The sequence below is a fragment of the Sus scrofa genome, chromosome 3 (genome assembly GCF_000003025.6).
Source record: "Sus scrofa isolate TJ Tabasco breed Duroc chromosome 3, Sscrofa11.1, whole genome shotgun sequence".
NCBI lineage: Eukaryota > Metazoa > Chordata > Mammalia > Artiodactyla > Suidae > Sus > Sus scrofa.
The window spans coordinates 32,503,604-32,525,192 of NC_010445.4; the positions used below are offsets into that span (position 1 = coordinate 32,503,604).

The 21,589-nt window shown below is 45.5% G+C and overlaps 1 protein-coding gene and 1 long non-coding RNA gene across 10 annotated transcripts in view; one reads left to right on the top strand and one right to left on the bottom strand.

The window, feature by feature from the left end:
• Positions 243-20,261, top strand: LOC110259936. Of its 2 annotated transcripts, XR_002342426.1 has the most exons (4): positions 243-682; positions 17,150-17,333; positions 17,834-18,242; positions 20,046-20,261. It is a non-coding gene; the product is annotated as an uncharacterized LOC110259936 (long non-coding RNA). The 2 variants fall into 2 exon arrangements; XR_002342427.1 differs by lacking the exon at positions 17,150-17,333.
• The window catches only part of ATF7IP2 (activating transcription factor 7 interacting protein 2), a 75,485-nt gene continuing 73,754 nt past the window's right edge, over positions 19,859-21,589 (bottom strand). For 7 of the 8 annotated variants that reach the window (XM_021086649.1, XM_021086648.1, XM_021086651.1 and 4 more), the window contains one exon: positions 19,859-21,394. In XM_021086649.1, the coding sequence (XP_020942308.1) occupies positions 20,966-21,394 (429 nt within the window). In that variant the 3' untranslated portion in view covers positions 19,859-20,965. The remainder of the gene's footprint in view (positions 21,395-21,589) is intronic. The other variant, XM_021086650.1, reaches the window with a different exon arrangement.

Here is a 21,589-nt window from a genome sequence, read left to right on the forward strand (position 1 = left end):
TACATGCCAGGGTTTCTCAACACTGGTGCCGGGGACACTGGGTGTCAGTTGTGGGGGCAGCTCTGTGTGTGTCAGATATTTAGCAGCATCCCTCGCCTCCACCCACTAGACGGCAACTGCACCCCCTCCCCTCAACTGTGACAACCGACATTGCCAGCTGTCTCCTGAAGGCAAAAGTGCCTCCAGCTGAAAAACTCCGTGGTAGGGCTTTATATACCAGGAAATACGGTGATTGAGGAAACCGCCAGGGTCCGCAGACACTCATGCCACTGGGAGAGGAAACAGGATGAAGCCATGGACAGCCTGCCCCACATGGCCCCTGGCCTGTCTCTAGTCAGCACAGCATGTTCCTGATCTCAAGGCTCTCACTGCGTGTTAGCTCAATGTTTGTCATCAATTAGAACAAACAGAGCCCGGAGGAACGGGAAAGAATGGCCCCTCCATGTTTGTAGAGAGACAACAGCATAATTTGACCAGGGATTTGGACGCATACGAGGAAAGAGAGGTATGACTTGATCTTGGCACACGTTCCCTTAAATAACTTTTTTTTTTTTTTTTAGCCAGGCGGGGAAGTTAAATTGCCATGACATGCTGCTGCCTAGTCCACAGAGAGAAACGCTGCTTGCTGGAGAGAAGAGCCCGGACAGCAGAGCACCCTCAGCCCTGGCCCCACCCTGAGCAGGTGAGGGGGGCAGGGTGTAACAAGGTGACCCCCTTGCCTCTGTCTTCTTTTTGCGCTTTCCTGAAGCCAGCGTTTCTTCTGTCACCCCCTCTCACCCTACAGCAGCCTGGGATGGATGGTCTTTTGTCCTGAAAGGTGCCAAGAATAAGGTGTGACATCCAGAAGCATTCCAATGGGACCAAAGAGACCTGCCCGCCAGGGCTAACTCTTACTGGCATTCCAACCTGGTCCCAGCTGTGTCCTTGCTGTCTGATCTCAGGCAAGCTGCTTGATGGCTCTGGCCTCTGCTGCCTATAAAATGGGCAGAAACAGCAGGGGGCTTCCACCCCATGCTCAGGGAGGGCTTTCAATCTCTTAATGACTGTTAAGCCACTGGGCCATGGTTGGATACCAAGTAAGTGGCAGATTCAAGCCTTGAAATGAGATTTTCTGACTAAATCCTGGGTTCTGAACCTTGCCACATTCTGGAACCTCTCGGGGGGTTTCCAAAGCCCGGATCCCACAAAGGTTGCCATTTCCTTGGTCTGGGGAGCAGCCAGGTGTGGAAAGTTGATGTTTTCCAGGTGATTCTAGCATACAGCCTGCAGGGAGAGCCCATCTCTGCACCACCTTGGTACTCAGGTGCAGTCAAAGGACAGTCAGGCTTGGACAGAATGTGACCTCCTATGACTGGCTTATCTCACTGAGCATAATGTCTTCCATGTTCCTCCATGCCACAGCCTGTGACAGGATATCCTTTTTCTTGCCTGAATAATATTCCATCCTCTGTACACACCACATTTTCTTACTCCATCCTTCTGTCGATGGATATTTGGGTTGTTCCCACCTCTTGATACTGCTTACCCGAGGTGTTTAAAATAGTCAAATTCATGGGAACAGAAAGTTGCTGTTTAATGGGTACAGAATTTCAGTCATGCAAGATGGAAACATTCTAGAGAGCACCATGCAACATAGTAGTTATAGTTAACCATACAGTTAACTATACATTTACAACTTTGTTAAGAGTATAGATGTCAGGAGTTCCCATTGGGGCTCAGCAGTAATGAATCCCACTAGTATCCATGAGGATGTGTGTTCAATCCCTGGCCCCGCTCAGTGGGTTAAGAATCCAGCGTTGCTGTGAGTTGTGGTGTAGATCACAGATGTGGCTCATATCCCATCTTGTTGTGGCTATGGCCTAGACCGACAGCTGCAACTTCGATTCAACTTCTAGCCTGGGAACTTTATATGCCACAGGTGAGGCTCTAAAAAGCAAAAGAAAAAGGACTGTAGATCTTGTTAGGTGTTTTATTGTTTACTGCAACTGAAGAAAAAAAAAAAAGACAGGGTAAAATAGGTGGTTTAAGGAAGTGCAGAAGGCTCCAGGGTGGGCCAGGCCCGAAAACCACAATCACAAGGGCTTCCTGGAGGAGGAGTGCCAGAAAGAGCCAGAAAGTGGACCCCACATGTGGAAGAATTGCTGGAGCAGAAGGCTTTCCCGGGGATTAATGAGAGAGAAGGGCTGCCAGGAGTTCCAAACAGGGATCTGGAGCCTCCAGGGTGAGCTGTGGCCAGACTCCTGAGAGCTACCTCTGCTGGTTAATAAGGTGTGACATGCAGACTCTTGCCTACCTGGGTAAGTTGTCACAGTAACCAGAGTGCCCATGAAGGGATGGGTGACTCAGCCTCCAGTTGCAGCCTCTGTCTTGCTTGGCTTGTTTTCTGGCAAAGGAGTCAGAAGGCCAGTGGGACAAAATGGGGCAGTGTGTGATTTGCGATTTTGCCAGCAACTCAACTGACTTCAAATTCCGCCTAAATTTGTCTCACTGCACATGAAAAAGTCTTTATAATTTGCTGGAGGGTTGCCGGGGAGAGGCCTCTTAAAGTCTAGCCCAAGGACCTTGGAATTCCCTGGGGAACATGTCAGAAATACAGATTTCTGGCCACACCCCAGGCTTGAGGGACCTTCAAGGGATGGGGCCCTGGATTCTGCCATTTTAACAAGCTTCTCCAGGGATTTGGACCTAACGATGTCAGCAGATTGAAACTGGGAATATATCATGGGATGCTGAACCTTGCAGATGGCCCAGATTAGGTGATGGTGGTCACCCCACCCGAACTTCCTTTCTGCTCTGCTCCTTCTCGTCTTTGTCTCACCAAGCAGGATAAACGGGGTGGACCTCAGAGGTGGTTGGAAATGCAATGATCTGACATCAATGTTGTCTGACCAAAAACGACAAAATTTATTTTAATTCTTTTATTTTGTCTTTTAAAGCCTTGCTTCACATGTGGGGTGCACATTTTTTTCCTTTTTCTTTCCTTTTTTTTTTTTTTTTTTAGGGCCGCACCTGCGGCGTATAGACATTCCCAGGCTAGGGGTCGATTCGGAGCTACAGCTGCTGGCCTAAACCACAGCCACACCGACACCAGATCCGAACCTCTTCTGTGACCTACACCACAGCTCACGGCAATGCTAGATCCTTAACTCATTGAGCAGGGCCAGGGATCCAACCCACATCCTCATGGATACTAGTCAAGTCACGTTACTACCATGGCACAACGGGAACTCTCTCGCTCTCTTTTTTTTTTTTTTTTTTGTCTTTTCTAGGGCTGCACCTGTGGCACATGGAGGTTCCCAGGCTAGGGGTCTAATAGGAGCTGTAGCCTCCGGCCTATGCCAGAGCCACAGCAACACCGGATCCGAGCCGCATCTGCAATCAAAACCACAGCTTAGGGCAACGGCGGATCCTTAACCCACTGAGCAAGGCCAGGGGTCGAACCCTCAACCTCATGGTTCCTAGTCGGATTCGTTAACCACTGTGCCATGACAGGAACTCCAACGGGAACTCTTTTAAAAAAATTAAATTTAAGGAGTTGATTTTATATTCTGTAGCTATCTGGAGTTCCCAAATCAGACTAGGAACCATGAGGTTGTGGGTTAAGGATCCGGAGTTGCCCTGAGCTGTGGTGTAGGTTGCAGGCGTCTCGGATCCCGCGTCACTGTGGCTGTGGTGTAGGCCGGCGGCTACGGCTCCGATTGGACCCCTAGCCTGGGGATCTCCATATGCCTCGGAGCGGCCCTAAAAAAGGCAAAAGACCGAAAAAAAAAATTAAATTTAAAAGGAGGAAATCTCGCTTAGTCAACAGGCTTTCAAAATACCTATTAAACAGGTTGACTTGAATCGGGTCTTTTTGTCTGTTTAATATGCCGTGACGCTTGCTCTGATAACAACACCTCAAGTTCCTTCTGGAGTCATCTCTTCCTGCGGGCAATCTTGATGGGCAGGTCCATCAAGGTGTCCTGAGGCATGTGACCCAAGCCTGGCCAATCAACGCTTCTGTCCTAGACTCTCCTAGGTGCCAGGAGGGCATAAGCCCCGCCCCCAGGCTGCCGCCTCTTCTGCTTTTGATTTTCTCGGTGCGCCTTCCTGAGCCTTCTCTAGGCTACAGCACAATTCTGTGGGCTACCCCAGGTCTCTCCCATAAAATGCCCTTGCTGCTTAAATTCGGGTCCCCTAGACAACGCTGAAGCTTCTCTTCATCTATGTCTGCATACTGCAAAAATTTCTAGAAAGTTTTGTCCCGTTTCAATTTTTCACGGGGATAGGGGAGGAACTCAGATGGGGACGATAATGTGGCAGTTTCTATGCTCTTCATTTCTTTGCTGTACCCATGGCATAGGGACATTCCCGGGCCAGGGATCACATTGCACTGCAGTTGTAATTTGCACCCCGCTGAGGCAACGCGGGATCCTTAACCTGCTATGCCACATGGGAATTGCCATTTTGCCATGTTCAATCCAGCCCCTCAGAAAAGCTTTACATTTCCTTTTTAGTGATCGTTTTCTTTTTTGGCCACCCCACGGAGTATGGAATTCCTGGGCCAGGGATCAGATCGGTGGGGCAGTTGTGACCTACGCTGTGGCTGTGGAAACGCTGGATCCTTTAACCCATGGTGCCTGGTGGGGATCGAACCTGTGGCCTGGCACGGCAGCGACATAGCTAATCCCATTGCGTCAGAGTGTGAACCCCAAACTTGACATACTCATCATAGGATAAGTTGTTTCCAGAGTCTCTCTGAGATTGTCTTGTCCAACTTGCGTTGGATTTTTGGCTTAAACTAATTGCTTTTATTCTACCCTCATTCAATTCCAATTTGATGAAATGAGCGGATGATAAAGTCCACCTGCAGGGGCTTTTGTTTGTAAGTAGAACAGAAGTTCTGGAGTAGAGAACACAACCAGGGAAGAGTTTCTGACTCTCGAGTATAGAAAAGTAATTCCAGTTAAAATTTTTGACTCCAGACCAAAAAAAAAAAAAAAAAAACAAACAAAAAAAAAACCAAAAACCAACAAAACTGAGAATCAGGAGTTCCCATCGTGGAGCAGTGGTTAACGAATCCGACTAGGAACCATGAGGTTGCGGGTTCGGTCCCTGCCCTTGCTCAGTGGGTTAACGATCCGGCATTGCCGTGAGCTGTGGTGTAGGTTGCAGACGCGGCTCGGATCCTGCGTTGCTGTGGCTCTGGCGTGGGCCGGTGGCTACAGCTCCGATTGGACCCCTAGCCTGGGAACCTCCATATGCCGCGGGAGCGGCCCAAGAAATAGCAAACAAAACAAAACAAAAAACTGAGAATCAGTGTGGAGGGCTGGGAGGAAAGGACCGTATTCTACTTAGACATGAGCTATAATCCTTCTACACTGGCACCATATTTCAAATGTGGTGTATGGTAGTATTGCGACAGTCGATTGATCTCAACACCAAAAAGGACGAAAGGTTTTGAACTTCTATTTCAGAAATGTGGAAGAGAGACACTACTGCCACCTGGTGGCTACTTTTCCAAATTGTTCGTTCAGGTCTTCAGGATGAAATTTGTGACCTTGAATGCCAGGTAGGCAGTAAACTGCAAATATTCCAAAGCTACAACATTTGGCTATTAACCTGAACTCTGCATTTCTATAGTCAATCAAAATCCAATCACAGGCAGTTCCCTTTGCGGCGCAGCGGAAACAAATTCAACTAGTATCCATGAGGATGTGGTTTCGATCCCTGGCCTCACTCAATGGGTTAAGGAACCTGTGTTGCCGTGAGCTGCAGCATGGGTTGTAGATGCGGCTTGGATCCCACATCGCTCTGGTGTAAGCGGGCAGCTATAGCTCCGATTTGACCCCTAGCCTGGGAACTTCCATATGCCTTGGGTATGGCCCTAAAAAGAAAAAATGAATAAATAATAAATTTTAAGTAATTAAATTTTTGTCTTTTAACACTTGTGATGTATAGAAGTTCCCAGGCCAGAGGTCAAATTGGAGCTACAGCTACTGGACTATGCCAGAGTCACAGCAATACAGGTTCCAAGCCACCTCTGTGACCTATACCACAGCTCATGGTAATGCTGGATCCTTAACCCACTGAGAGAGGCCAGGGATTGAACCAGCGTTCTCATGGATAGTAGCCGAGTTCATTACCAGGAGTCACAATGGAAACTCTTTTTCTTTTTTTCTTGTCTTTTTAGGGCGGAACACGTGGCATAGGGAGTCTCCCAGGCTAGGGGTCGATTCAGAGTTGTAGCCCCTGGCCTACGCCACAATCATAGCAATGAAGGATCCAAGCCGCGTCTGCGACCTACACCACCGCTCACGGCAATGCTGGATCCCGACCCACTGAGCAAGGCGAGGGATGGAACCTACATCCTCGTGAGTTCTAGTCAGTTTCTCAGATATGTTTCCCCTGAGCCATGACAGGAACTCCCCCACCCTTTTATTTTTAAATAAAATTTAAAAGGAGGAAATCTCACCTAGTCTACGGCTTTCAAAATACCTATTAAACAAGTTGAACTGGGTCTTTTTGGTTGTTTCATATGCAGTGCCCCTTGCTCTGATAACAACACCCCAAATTCATTTTGGAGTCATCTCTCCCTTCCTGTGGTGTAGGCCAATAGCTACAGCTCCGATTTGACCCCTGGGCTGGGAACTTCCATATGCCATGGGTGTGGCCCTAAAAAGAAAAAAAAAAAAAAGAATGAATAAATAAATATAATAGTTTGCTTCTATTAATCCCCAACTCCCAATCCATCCCACACCCTCCCATTTCCCCCTTGGCAACCACAAGTCTGTTCTCATTGTGAGTCTATTTCTGTTTTGTAGATAGGTTCATTTTTGCTACCATAATTTAGATTCCATATGTAAGTGATATCATATGGTATTTGTCTTTTTCTTTCACTTCTCTTAATATGAGAGTCTCTAGTTGCATCCATGTTGCTGCAAATGGCGTTGTTTTGTTCTTTTTATGGTTGTGTAGTATTCCATTTTGTATATGTACCACATCATCTTATCCATTCGTCAGTCAATGGACATTTAGATTGTTTCCATATCTTGGCTATTGTGAATAGTGCTACCATGAACATAGGGGTGCCATGTATCTTTTGGAATGAATGTTTTGTCCAGATATATGCCCAGGAGTGGGATTACTGGATCACATGGTAGTTCTATATGTAGTTTTCTGAGGAACCTTCATACTGTTTTCCATAGTGGTTGTATCAGTTTAACATTCCCACCAGCAGTGTAAGAGGGCTCCCTTTTCTCCACACTCTCTCCAGAATTTATTATTTGTAGTCATTAATGATGGCCATTCTGACTGGTGTGAGGTGGTACCTCGCTGTAGTTTTGATTTGCATTTTTCTAATATTTAGCGACGTTGAAGATTTTTTCATGGGCCTGTTGGCCATCTGTATGTCTTCTTTGGAGAAATGTCTATTCAAGTCTTCTGACCATTTTTCAATTTTTTTTTCCTTTTCTTTCTTTCCTTTTTTCTTTTTTTTCTTTTTTGCTGTTGAGTTGTATAAGTTGTTTGTATATTTTGGAGATTAAGCCCTTGTCAGTTGCATTATCTGAAACTATTTTCTCCCATTCTGTAGGTTGTCTTTTCATTTTTTTTTTTAATGGTTTCCTTTGCTGTGCAAAAGCTTGTAAGTTTGATTGAGTCCCATTGGTTTATTTTTGTTTTTATTTCTATTGCCTTGGTAGACTGACCTAAGAAAACATTTGTATGGTAGATGGCAGAGAATGTTTTGCCTATGTTCCCTTATAGGAGGTTTAAAGTGTCTTGCCTTATGTTTAAGTCTTTTAAAACATTTTGAGTTGATTTTTGTACATGGTGTGAGGGCGTGATTTAGTTTCATTGATTTACATGGAGCTGTCCAGTTTTCCCAGGACCACTTGCTGTAGAGACTGTTTTTTCCCTATTATATGTTTCTTGCCTCCTTGTCGAAGATTAATGGACCATAGGTGTCTGGGTTTATTTCTGGGATCTCTATTCTGTTCCATTGGTCTGTGAGTTTTTGCACTGGTACCACAATGGATTACTGTAGCTTTGTAATATTGTCTGAAGTCTGAAAGAGCTACGCCTCCTGCCTGGCTTTGTTCCTCACAATTGCTTTGGCAATTCTGGGTCTTTTATGGTTCCACAACAATTTTTGGATTGTTTGTTCTAGTTCTGTGAAAAATGGGTAATTTGATAGGGATTGCATTGAATCTGTAGATTGTTTTGGGTAGTACGGCCATTTTAACAATACTGATTCTTCTAATCCATGAGCATGGAATATCTTTCCATTTCTTTGAACCCTCTTTAATTTCCTTGATTAATGTTTTATAGTTCTCAGCATGTAAATCTTTTAGCTCCTTGGTCAGGTTTATTCCTAGGTATTTAATTTTGAGGGGTGCAATTTTAAAAGATACTGTATTTTTATATTGCTTTTCTAATAGTTCATTGTTAACATACAGAAATGAAGCTGATTTCTGAATGTTAATCTTATATCCTGCTACTTTGCCGATCAGTTTGAGTATTTTTTTGTGTGCAGTCTTTCGGGTTTTCTGTATGTAGTACCATGTCATGTGCATAGAGTGACAATTTTACCCCTTTTATTCCAATTTGGATACCTTTTATTTCATTTGTTTGTCTGATTGCTGTGGCTAGGACTTCCAAAAATATGTTGAATAAAAGTGGTTAGAGCAGGCGTCCTTATCTTCTTCCAGATTTTAGCGGAAAGGTTTTCAGCTTTGTCCATTGAGTATTACATTGGCTGTGGGTTTGTCATAAATGGCTTTTATTAAGTTCCCTTGATACCCATTTTGCTAAGAGTTTTTTATTATGAATGGATGTTGGATTTTATCAAATGCTTCTGCATCTATTAAGATGATGATATGGTTTTTGACTTTTGTTAATGTGGTGTATGACGTTGATTGATTTGTGAATGTTGAACCATCCCTGTGAACTTGGGATGAATCCCACTTGGTTGTGGTATGTGATCTTTTTTATGTGTTGTTGGATTTGATTAGCTAAATTTTATTGAGAATTTTTGCATCTATATTCATCAAAGATGCTGGCCTATAGTTTTCTTTTTTGGTAGTACCTTTGTCTGGTTTTGGTATTAGGGTGATGGTGGATTCATAGAAGGTCTTTTGAGAGTGTCTTTGGGATTGAAGAATGTCTTATTCTTTAATCTTATGGAAAAGTTTAAGAAGGATGGGTATGAGTTCTCCATATGTTTGGTAGAATTCTCCTGTGAAGCCATCTGGTTCTGGACTTTTGCTTGTAGGGAATGTTTTTTATTACATACTCAATTTCATTTGAAGTGATATATCTGTTCAAATGATTTATTTCTTCTTGATTCAATTTTGGAGGACTGTATGTCTCTAGAAATTTGCCCATTTCCTCTAGGTTGTCAAATTTGTTGGCACATAATTGTTCATAGTATTCGCTTATGGTTTTTTTGTATTTCTGCAGTATCCATTGAGATTTCTTCTTTTTCATTTCTTATTTTGTTTATTTGGGTTCTTTCTTCTTGGTGAGTCTGGCCAGAGGTTTGTCAATTTTGATTACCCTTTCAAAGAACCAGCTCTTGGTTTTATTGATTTTTTTTTCCTATTTTTAAAAATCTCTATTATTATTATTATTATTATTTGCTTTTTAGGGCTGCACCTGCAGCATATGGAAGTTCCCAGGCTAGGGGTCCAAACAAAGCTGCAGGTGCCAGCCTATACCACAGTCACAGCAAAGCGGGATCCAAGCTGCAACGTCAACCTACACCGCCGCAGCTCACAGCAATGCCTGGCCTGGGGAACTTCCATATGCCCTAGGTGTGGCCATAAAGAGGTCAGGGATCAAACCCTCATCCTCATGGATACTAGTCAGGTTCATTTCCACTGAGCCACAACAGGAACTCCCTAATCTCTGTTTTATTGATTTCCTCTCTGATCTTTCTGATTTCTTTCCTTCTGCCGACTTTAGGTTTTGTTTGTTCTTCTATTCCTAATTCTTTGAGGTAGTAGGTTAAGTTGTTGATTTGAGATTTCTTCTCTTTTTTTGAGGAAGGCCTGTATCACTATGGACTGACTTCTAAGAACTTCTTTTGCAGCATCGCATAGATTTTGAATGGTTGTGTTTTCATTGCCATTTGTCTTGAGGTATTTTTTTAATTTCCGTTTTGATTTCCTCATTGACCCATTGGGTTCTTCTTTTTTAATTCATCTCCTTATTTTATTGTTTTCAGAGTTGTATTATGAAATCATTTCTTTGGCCAGTCACTTGACTTTTTCTTTATTTTGTTCATCCTTTCTTGACTCTGATCGTTAACAAATTACTCACAATTACTTCCAAAGACCTACAGTGATATTTTGTCAAATTCTAAAAGAACTCTCCATGTATTGAATTTTCAAATAAGTAGCTGTATTAAAAAGCTTTTAGCAGTTCCTGCCATGGCACAGTGGGGTTAAGAATCCAACTGTAGTAGCTCAGGTCATTGCAGAGGTGTGGGTTCAATCCCTAGCCTGGTGCAGTGTGTTAAAATATCCAGCATTGCTGCAGCTGCATCGTGGGTTGCAGCTGTGGCTTGGATTCAGTGCCTGGCCTGGGGAACTTCCATATGCCCTAGGTGTGGCCATAAAGAACAACAGCAACAACAATAAAAAAAAAGGCTTTTATAGTCCATACTTAACCCATACAGGGGCCAGCAAAAATGTATTTTTATGCTATAATATTAGACCCATTGGCTTTTTAGTAGCATGTTGTTTAGTCTCTATGTAGTCAGTTTTTTCTCATTTCTTTTCCTGTGGTTAATTTCTAGTTTCATGCCATTGTGGCAGAGAAGATGCTTGAAATAATTTCTCTATTATTAAATTTGTTGAGGTTAGTTTTATTTATTTCTTTATTTGCTTTTTAGGGCCATACCCGAGGCATACAGAGGTTCCCAGGCTAGGGGTCTAATTGGAGCTACAGATGCAGGCCTATGCCACAACCACAGCAACTTGGAATCCAAGCCATGTCTGCAACCTACACCACAGCTCATGGCAACACTGGATCCTTAACCCACTGAGCGATGCTAGGGATCAGATCAAACCTTCATCCTCATGGATGCTAATCAGATTCATTAATCGCTGAGCCATGACGGGAACTCCTGACCAAACTTCTTAACATGGACAATAGTCTCTAACAGTGTCTCAGATGCTACTGCTGCCTCATAAACAAGTTCTGAACTTAGTGGCTTAAAATAACTTTTATGTCGCTTGTGGTTTTGTGGGTCCACAGTTTTGTGGATCTAGGATTTGGATAGGACTCAGTTGGGCTGTTCCATGGGGCTTCAGCTGGGGCATTTGCAACCCAGGATCTGCTCCAAAGATGACATCTTCACTCAGGGGCTGCCACCTCAGTGCTCCCTGGTCTCTCTCTCTCTCCATGTGGTACCTTGTCCTCCAGGGTCGTGTGGTCTGGGCTTTGGGGATCTTGGGGATGGTTGCACTTGCATGGTGGCTGGTGTCCCAGAGGCAGGAAGTAGAAGCCACCTGGCCAGCCCCCAGCACTGGCACAGCATTGCTTCTAGGGTATTCCATTGGTCAAAGCAATCGTAGCCCCTCTAGATGCAAGTTAGTTGCAGCCATCAAGACATTTTTCCTCCAAGGGCTTCAGAATCTCCTAAAAACAAGAACAATCTCCCATGTAAGCCCAATATGGTGACCATTTTCAGGTGATTTAATGTGGATGCAACACTGTAATCTGTACAGTCCAAAGTCGGACTTCACCAAGGTCCACATAACGTCCTCAATCCAGGATCTGCTGAGGGTTATGCATTGCATTTCACTGGCTTGTGGGATCCCCAAATCCTTTTTTTTGGGGGGAGGGGTGCACTGGCATATGCAAGTTCCCAGGCTAGGGGTCGAATTGGAGCTGTAGCTGCCAGCCTACACCACAGCCACAGCAACTCAGGATCTGAACTGTGTCTGTGACCTACACTATAGCTCACAACAATGCCAGATCCTTAACCCACTGAGTGAAGCCAGGGATTGAACAAGTTGGGTTCATAACCGCTGAGCCACAATGAGAATTCCCCAAATCCTTTTCCTTCAGATGACTTTCCCAATGGGCATTAAGCCTATGGGTCTGGCACAACCCCTTCCCCAGACACTCTGTGCCTTTCTCTTTGTCTTTTTTTGTCTTGTCTTTCTAGGGCCGCATCCTCAGCACATGGAAGTTCTCAGGCTAGGGGTCAAACTGGAGCTTCAGCTGCAGGCCTACATCACAGCCACAGCAACACCAGATCCTTAATCCCCTAAGTGAGGCCAGAGGTCTAACCTGAGTCCTCCTGGATACTAGTCGAGTTCATTACTGCTGAGCGAGGCCAGGGATCAAACCCGCATCCTCACGGACATTATGTCGGGTTCTTAAGCCACTGAGTCACGACGGGAACGCCTCATGTGTGCACTTCTCATTTGTGAATCTCCTCTGTCCCAGACCAAGTCAGCTCCAAAAGGGTAGAGACAGTGTCCAGTCTTGCTCTCCACATCAGCTCCTGCCACCGTGTCTGGCATCTGGTAGCACCTGGCACGTTCTGTGATGAATAAATACATGAGTATTTCACTGTGAAAATGTAAGCAATGGGCCGAAAAGAGTTTGGGGTAGCCTGGGCTGTGTGTTTTTACTAAGCCTTCACCAGGTCATAAACCACTTAACCCAGCTGCTAAGATTTTCTGCTGTCTTGGGATATGATCCAGCCATGCTTGTTTTTCTCAGAGAAATAACCCCTACTCATAAATTTACCAAATTGCCTTTTTCCATTTCCTTTTTTCTTTTATTTGTAGGGATGCACCATGGCATACAGAAGTTCCCAGGCTAGGGGTTGAATCGAAGCTGCAGCTACTGGCCTACATCATAGCTACAGCAATGCCAGATCCACGCTGTGTCTGTGACCTACACCACAGCTCATGGCAACACCTGATCCTTAACCTACTGAGCGAGGCCAGGGATCAAACTGCATCCTCATGAACACTAGTTGGGTTCATTACCACTAAACCACAATGGGAAATCTCCAAATTGTTTTTATACAGAGCCCATTTGGCCTGAAACAAGGCCCTCAATCCTACTACTTAAAATACTCCGAATAGCTCTGCTTGCTGCTCTTGGGTCTCTCGGGTCCCAGTCTGTGAGCCAGAGATGGATGCATAACTCCAGCCTATGGGATAATTTTTTTTTTTTTCATGAAGAAATAAGTGCTAAATAAGTACCCTTAGCCCAGAAGGACTGAGCCCAAGCTGTGGTGGTGTTGGGGGGATTTGTAGGTACCTTGATTCCCCATGATCCTAAATAATACCACCGTGTTTGGTTTCCATGGTGGCAGGGAAAGCTGGAATGGATCATTTGCTCTCATTACAGAACTACCTGTCCTGCATCTGCGTCCTTCCTTCGCAGGTACTCTGCACCTCCATCCCGCAGATTGTTCCTATCTTCAGGAACCCTCCCCAAACCCAGTGTTGTCTTTCATGTGTGTGAATACAACTCTGCATGGTGAAAATTAAGTAGGCTCCCGTTTTGTATTACCTTGGCTTGAATTCCATCCCAGCGTGTTCCATGGCATTTACTATATTCCTCTGGAGCCAAAATCCAGGGGAACATAATGGGGTTAGAAATAGTTTTAAATAAAGCTCAAGTGTAGAAATCCCGTCTTCACATATCCAACATCACTGCCCTCCGTCCAAGTAATGAAAAGCAACCTCGGTGTCTTTGCCCCTGATGTCAGTTACAGCATCTATGGATTGGTTCCTGGATATCAGCTGTATTCATCCAACTTACTGTGATTTTTTTTTTCCCCTTCCTTTTCCTGCCCCCCAACTCCCTGAGGCATACGGGAGTTTACTGTGCCAGAGATTAGATCCAAGTCTCAGCTGCGACCTAAGCAACAGCTGCAGCAATGCTGGATCCTTAACCCACTGTACCAGGCCGGGGATTGAACCTGTGTCTGAGGGCTCCCAAGATGTTGCTGATCCTGTTGGGCCACGGTAGGAATTCCCAACTTACTCTGCTCTTTAAAGAGTTTTGCTTCCCCGGGAGTTCCCATTATGGTGCAGAGGAAACTAATCTGACTCATGACCATGAGGTTGCAGGTTTGATCCCTGGCCTTGCTCAGTAGGTTAAGGATCCAGCATTGCCGTGAGCTGCAGTATAGGTTGAAGATGCAGCTCAGATCTGGCATTGGTGTGGCTGTGGCATAGGCCGGCAGCGGTAGCTCCAGTTTGACCCGTAGCCTGGGAACCTCCATGTGTGGTGGGTACAGTCCTAAAAAGCCAAAAAAAAAAAAAAAAAAAAAAAAAGTTTTGCTTCACTGGCATTGAGAAACAGCTGTCCATCTTGTAACTGAACTTCCATCTTGTAACTGAACTTGAGTTCACCTGCCAGATGCACAGCAAACCAATCTACCGACACCAGGTTGTGGTGAATTGTGGGGTGCCAAGCAAGAACAGGCAACTCATGCTCAAAAGACCCCAACTCTTCGATTGCTTCTAGGGAAGGATTTTTAGAGGCAACATTAGGGGTGAGGGTTGCAGAGGATATGATCAGCTTTTGGATGTTCTGATGGGTTGGTGGTGAGCTTAACAACTGGTGAAGTTTGAGGTTAATCATCAACTTTTGTGCTCCAACCAGTCTGGGGTCTCTGTGCTTGTGGTCAGCAGTTTTTCTCCAATGGAGCCCTGGTTACTGTCAAATAACTCAAGGGTATGTGTCAGATTTATTCTATAACCCTTGAGGACTAATGGGTCCTGTGACTCTGTTTTATGGCCAGCCTATTGTTTAGGCTATCATTACTTTTCTCACTTGACTGCTTTTCCTTTGTTTCTGCATTCCCTCACTTCCCTAATTAGTAACTGCTCAAGTCTGTTCTTTGCAACCTGGGAAGGCCTAGGGAGTGGCCACCAGAAAGGCCCCACAGGGGTCCTGCTTGGTTTCAGTCTCACAAACCCCTGGCCCTCATTTTAAAATTAGAAGAAATTGTTCCTTTCAAAGAAATTTGAGAAAACATCCTGGTGTATGGATTATCATTTCTTTGCCTGTGTGCAAGAGTTGTTGCTTGTTAATCAGCGATGCTTTGAGTTTTAACTAATTTTAATCCTTTTCTGCAATCTAGATAGCTAATTTGTTAAGATCTGCCCCCCCGCCCCCGTTGGTCCTGTGATCACTGTCATGTTAGATGTTACCTGTGCACTGGATGCTTAGATCCTGGGGGGGTGGGGCTCCTTACCCCAACATGGTTCTACCACTTTTACCAGAGCTCACACTGTGGAGGAAGAAAACTTTTCCCTTTTAGGGTCTATGAATGGAAACTGCGGATAAACTGAAAAAGGAGTAATAGAAAAAAGAATAAAATTAAAAAAATTTTTTTTCATGCCTGGAGGTTTCGGAGAAAACACGTGAACTCCCAAAGAAGCCGTTAGACAATAGAGGGCTTTTTTTTTTTTTTTTCTCCTCTTTTTTCTTTTTAGGGCCACACCTGTGGAAGTTCCCCAGGCTGCAGTTGCTGGCCTACACCACAGCAATACCAGATCTGAGCCTGCATCTGAGACCTATACCACAGCTCATAGCCATGCTGGATCCTTAACCTACTGAGCAAGGCCAGGGATCAAAGTCACATCCTCATGGACACTATGTTCAGTTCATAACCTGCACAACAGGAACTCCTAGACTCTAGAGGCTTGTTTGGTTTTTTTAAAGGGCCACACCTGCAGCATATGGAAGTTCCCAGGCTAAGGGTTGAATTAGAGCTGCAGCTGACAGCCTACACTACAGCCACTGCAACGCAGGATCGGAGTGGTGTTTGCGACCTACACCGCAGCTCATGGCAGCACTGGATCCTTAACCCACTGAGCAAGGCCATGGATCGAACCCAAGTCCTCATGGCTACTAGTCAGGTTCATCCCCACTGAGTCACTGTGGGAACTCCTAGACTGTAGAGTTTTAACAAAAGGTGATAAATTCCAGAGAAATGCAAAGGAAAGGGGTTTGGGGCTCCTAGAGGTGGTAAACTGGGGAGGAGGGTGACTAGGTAATGTACGGTAAGTATGGTTGTTGGGTTGGGTTGCACAGATTGATCTCAGGTCTTCCTGGTCCTGGAGACGGAAACACCTTTACAAAGGGAGATTTACGCGCTGATTTTAGGCGGAAAGGAGGAGGGCAGAAAGCTCGCTCTTGGCTTCAGTTTTCTCGAATGCCTTCAGCTCAACATAATCCTTAGGCTGAAGTGGCCTATTCATGGAGGCATGTTCTGATCCCTTTCAACAGGGATACAAAGTTAGCCACATCCTTCTCCCTGAGAAAATCTCATGAGGCCAAAAGGTAGGAAGTGATGGATTAGGTTTGTCCCTGTTACAGGACTCTCGTCCTTTTAACGTTCAAGGATCCAACTCCATCCTCTGGATTTGTGGCCCTCGGTGAGTTGACCTCTGAGTTTCTGCCGCTCCAGCGGTGCTAAAGGACAATCGAAATGGAGCTTGGGTTCTAACCAGGCTCTGAAATGTGCCGGGAGGCCCATGAGGAAGTGAGACTGGTGCGCGCGGCTCTGCCCCAGTGGAATCTGACCTTTTGATCACTTATTGTCTTAACCTCTGCACAACGATCCAGAAACTCAAGACACTTATTGGACCCTTACTCTAAATAACTCACGGCAGCCCATTCCTTAAGGACAAGGATTTCCTTTTTGCGTCAGAGTCCATCCTAATTCTTGCCCAGCAGCAGACAGAGAGCAACCCTGTGGCCTTTGCCTTTATAAGGCCCTGACTCCCTCTTCCCTGGAACATTCCCTTCAGTTTTACCTGAATTTGTCTCTGGAATTGTGGTTCTTTTTTTTTTTTTTTTTTTTTTTTTTGCTTTTTTAGGGCCACGCCTGAGACACATGGAATTTCCCAGGCTAGGGGTTGAATCGGAGCTATCACTGCCGGCCTACCCCACAGCCACACGTGATCCAAGCTGTACCTGCAAGCCTACACCACAACTCACGGCAATGCCGGATCCTTAACCCACTGAGCGAGGCTAGGGATCGAACCTGCATCCTCAGGGATGCTAGTTAGGTTCGTTAACTGCTGAGCCACAATGGGAACTCCTGGAATTGCAGTTCTTAAAATGCCAAATAAGGTTCTTTGTTCTTTGAAGCCTTGACACTGATTATTGTCCACAGCTGCTTGGATCTGCCAGTTAAAGCCTCTGTCTGAATCCGTGGTGATGGGCAGGCATAGTTTGAGGAGGAAGATACTGTGAAGCAACTGATGGGGCTTCGCATGTTCCTTGTTGGGGACGTGAAACCACCTCCCAGCCAACATGTCTAGGAGCACCCAGGAGGCCCCACCTCCACGGTGTATGGGGTAAGGGCCAGGTGCCCTTGTTTTAAACAAATTGTGGTCCCTGTGAAGAGTGATTGTGTTAGTTTTCCTGGGGCTGCTGCAGCAAATTCACACTAATTTGGTGGCTTAAAAACAGAAATGTATTCTCTTATGGCTCAAGAGGCTAGAAGTCTGAAATCAAGATGTTGGCAGGGCTGTGCTCCCTCCAAAGGCTCTGGGGGAGGGTCCTTCCTGCCTCTTCCAGCTTCTGGGGGCTTAGGGTGTTCCTTGGCTTGTGGCTGCTTCAGCCCACTCTCTGCCTCTGTCTTCACAATGGATTCACATTAGAGTGATTTCGAATAGGATTTTCTTTTCTGTCCATGGCCACCTCCGAGTGCCATACGGTCGCCTGCTGACCCTCTTGTCACAGCAAATTATCGGTTGCCTTAGAAACAAGGTGTTTCTAAGTCCCTCATCCCCTAGCAAAGGTTTTGGTTTTTTTGCTTTCTATCATTTACTAATAAGGATTTTCTTTGTCCTAGGTATTCTGCTTTATCTTGTTAACACCTTATGATGACCTGGAATCCATCAGGGCATCTTTTTTTGGAGGCTCTCACCTGTGGCATATGGAAGTTCCCAGGATAGGTGTCCAAGCGGAGCTGCAGCTGCTGGCTTACACCACAGCCACGCCAGATCTGAGCCATATCTGCAACCACTGCAGCTCACAGCAATGATGGGTCCTTAACCCACTGAGTGAGGCCAGGGATTGAACCTGCATTTTCATGGCTACTGGTTGGATTCACTACTGCTGGGCCACTGCAGAAACTCCCCATCAGCATTCTTGATCTCACGCAGCAGGACCAGTTACATGAGGAAGGAGAGAGGGAGAGGAGTGCTGCCTTCATTCTGCTCGTTGAGAAAAAGGAGACTCAGAGAGATGCCCACCTCACTGTGAGTGTTGGAATTACTGTGTCTGAATTCCTCATCCCACAAAAACAATGCATGAGATGTGCAGTTTCCAGGACAGCCAGACAAGCTACTGCTCCCCTGGGCTTCCAGCTGAGGGCTTGCTCCCTGCCTGGGGACCCCACGGTCTCAGTGAGGGAGCCATTGAAACTATAGAACCAGGAGCTGATTACAGGGGCTAGACTTGGCCCAGGGTAGGAGAGCTGAGGGGGGAAGCTATGCAAACTGTTTCCTTTGGGTCTAGTGTTGAGTCTGGAGTCACCAGAAGTCAGGAGGGAAGGATGTGAACAAGAGCCAGTACAAACTGGAAGCAAGTCTGTGTTGTCGCTGCTTCCAGCCATGATGCCTCAGGAATCACGGAGTAAGCCTGGAGCTGCCCATAGATGCATGAGTCCTGCACTTGGACAGGCTCTGGTGGACGCTACAGGAGCGGCGGCCAGATCAATGGTGCAAGGAGACCGACAGAATCTCAGGCCCCGTGTCCACCTTTAGAACATAAAACAGAACTGCTGTTTCAGTTCTCCTCTGAATCTCACACCGGGTCTCATGCCCAACACTGAATTTGAACCAGCCAGGGAAGGACATCCTGGGAAAGGTAGTTCAAGCTCAGTGACATAGATTTGGTCCAAAGTCACCACATCCAGCCTGGGTGGCAACCGACCCCAAATGCCAGAGATTCACCTTGCAGCTCTGCCACCACCTGAGGACAAGCTCATCATATGTGTCTAGGGTCTGGGCCACAGGGCCATAAGAACAGTGGGGCAGCCTTCCCGTTCTGTCGTCCCACACAGGCCCAGAGCTGCCTGTGAGCTGGATCCCTGACTTGGGCAAGCCACCTGAACTACTGGGCCTGCTTCCCCATCTTTAAAATGGGCAGAAAACACCTTAACCTATTACTACGGGGTAGAATAGAAACTGTATAAGCTGGCACAGGTTTGAAACTTCATAGGAATTTGTTTCAAGTATCTTTTTTCCCCTTCTTGTTTTCCAAGCCTGAGTCTCTCAGTTCCCTGGAGATTCCATGAACTTGCCCATAGTCTTTTCTCAATATATTCAATTTTAGCACATCAGAGTGTAGTTCTGCTGCTTAAAGGAAGGTATAAGGGTTTCCCACCTGAAGCACATAAGACATTTTCTGGGTGGGGTGGGGTGTCTGCCCTTTAGTGTGTGACTATACACACCCTGGGTCTTGTCCCCAGGCTTGCTCTCTTCTGGTGGCCCTGCTCCTCCAAAAGGCAGGAAATACTAATACTTTGAGCCACTGGTTCTAAGACGCTTGCCAGCAGCATTTCTTACTCTATCACATGAAAAGCTCCCTTGCTTAAAGACTTGAGCACGCATCAACATTCCAGAAGACCTGCTGGTTTAGACGCAGTTTCCCTCTCGTGATGGGCACCAAAGTCTTGCTTATGGCGTCAAGTCTTTGGGCTTCATTGAGTAAGTGAACATTTAGGCGATGCCAGCCCCAAGGGTGCAATCGCCCTGCAGTGAAGCCCTCATCCTGAGCCCCCAGACGCCCTCACAGACGGCAGCTCATCTCTTCAAACTCAGTTCAGACTCTGGCTCTCTCAGTCATGTTTTAAAAAGGCAAAGACACAGGAGACTGGAAAATAACAGCTTTATTTATGATGGAAGGCGTGAAGGCATTCACAAAATGCCAAGGAAAACCATTCCCTGTTCAATTGTCTAAACCTCAGAGCCTCTGAAGCCTGAACTTTGTCTATATACCAGGAAAGAATGCCTCTTGAACACACTTCCACGCTAACAGTTATTTTTCTGTTTTCTCAGCATCCTGGTATTACTTATCCACAGTTTTGTCCCATCGGGTCCTGACCAACCACACTCATCAAGTCTGCCTGGCCGTCAAGTTTCTTGGGCGACTTACGGAGCCACGGTTTCAGTCAGTGTGCCCGAAGACAGAGGTTTGGAGGACACACCTATGGGAGTTATGTTCTTCCTCTGAGTAATGATGGCAGCCAGGAAATAAGTAAAAAAAAAAAAAAAGGGGGGGTGGTGGTGGTGGTGGTTGCGTTAGGGAACCAGCAAATTAAAGCCTTACATCTAAGGCAGACAAGTCCATTTTTCTCAACTGAATTAGTGGGTTGGATAATTTATAAGAGATACTGCATTTTTTTGTGTGCACAGCACACAGTTTGAGTATATAAACTGATTTAGGGAAAAACCTCTAGACTATTTCCCCAAATGATTGACATAGCCCGAAACAAAAAGGGGGCACAAATTCATAGCCCTTAGAATCTGAAGAGAATGGGAAGACATCTATTTTCATAAAATTGTGGTGGAGATGCACCCTAGGGATGATCTGATCTCAGTAAAGAACTGAATTTTCCTGCACCAATACTGACCATAAGCAGGGCTCCCGAAGCTGACTGTCAACAGAGGAAATGGGGGCTGCCTGCACCCCAGGGCTTCTGACAGCAGCAGCAGCTCTAGTCACCAGAGGTACTGTATCTAACGCAGCTTAGCGACATGAGTCCATGATAGTGTATGTCTTAGAACATAGCCTTTGGCAGTACTTACTGAGTGCAAATCAGAAATTCATGAAGGCCGCTTACAACGTAGGGAAAAGGACTGTCCCTATACAAAGGGTTCACAATCTGAACTGGCCTTTAAGACATCAAATAGTGTTAGAGAACACTGTAAACAAACAACTCAAATAGAAAAAAATAAACATGTACAATACACAATTATCAAGTACTTTTTCCTTCGGTAAGACTTTCAGAAAACCCAGGAATAGATTTTATATCACAAAATGGCCCATATCGTCCAAAAATGTCTTTTGACTGGACAGTAAAATAGTATTTGTTGGAAGCTAAAAACTGAGATAAAGTGCAGGCCATTGGGAGTGGTAAAGCTTTAATTTCTCCAATCTTCTTCCAAATCAACTTATTATTAGGGTTCTCATGGCACAGGAACAGGTGGTAGCTTTCCACGGGGGCACACTTGGGATTGATTTTGGTGATGTTCCAAGTCAGGGCAATGCCCCTGGGTCTCAGCACTCGTTTTACTTTCAGCTCAGGCTTCTGGGGAGGAAGCGTGTCTCGGATTTTGTCCACGAGTTCGGGCAGTAGTGGTGGAGGTTCTGGGAGAGGTGGCAGGTGCTCAAAGGATTCAGGAACCTAAGACACAGGTAGAGAAAGTTTAGTGAGCTGGACGGGTGGGTTCTGATTGTTTTAAAGTGGTCAACAATATATACTTTCCATTCCTCAATCCATTTATCAAAACTGTAGGGTACATGAGGCTGGATCCAGTCTTTCCAAGCCTAAGCTTCTTTTGGAGTTAAAAGCTCTACACTCTGAAATATCGCTAATCCA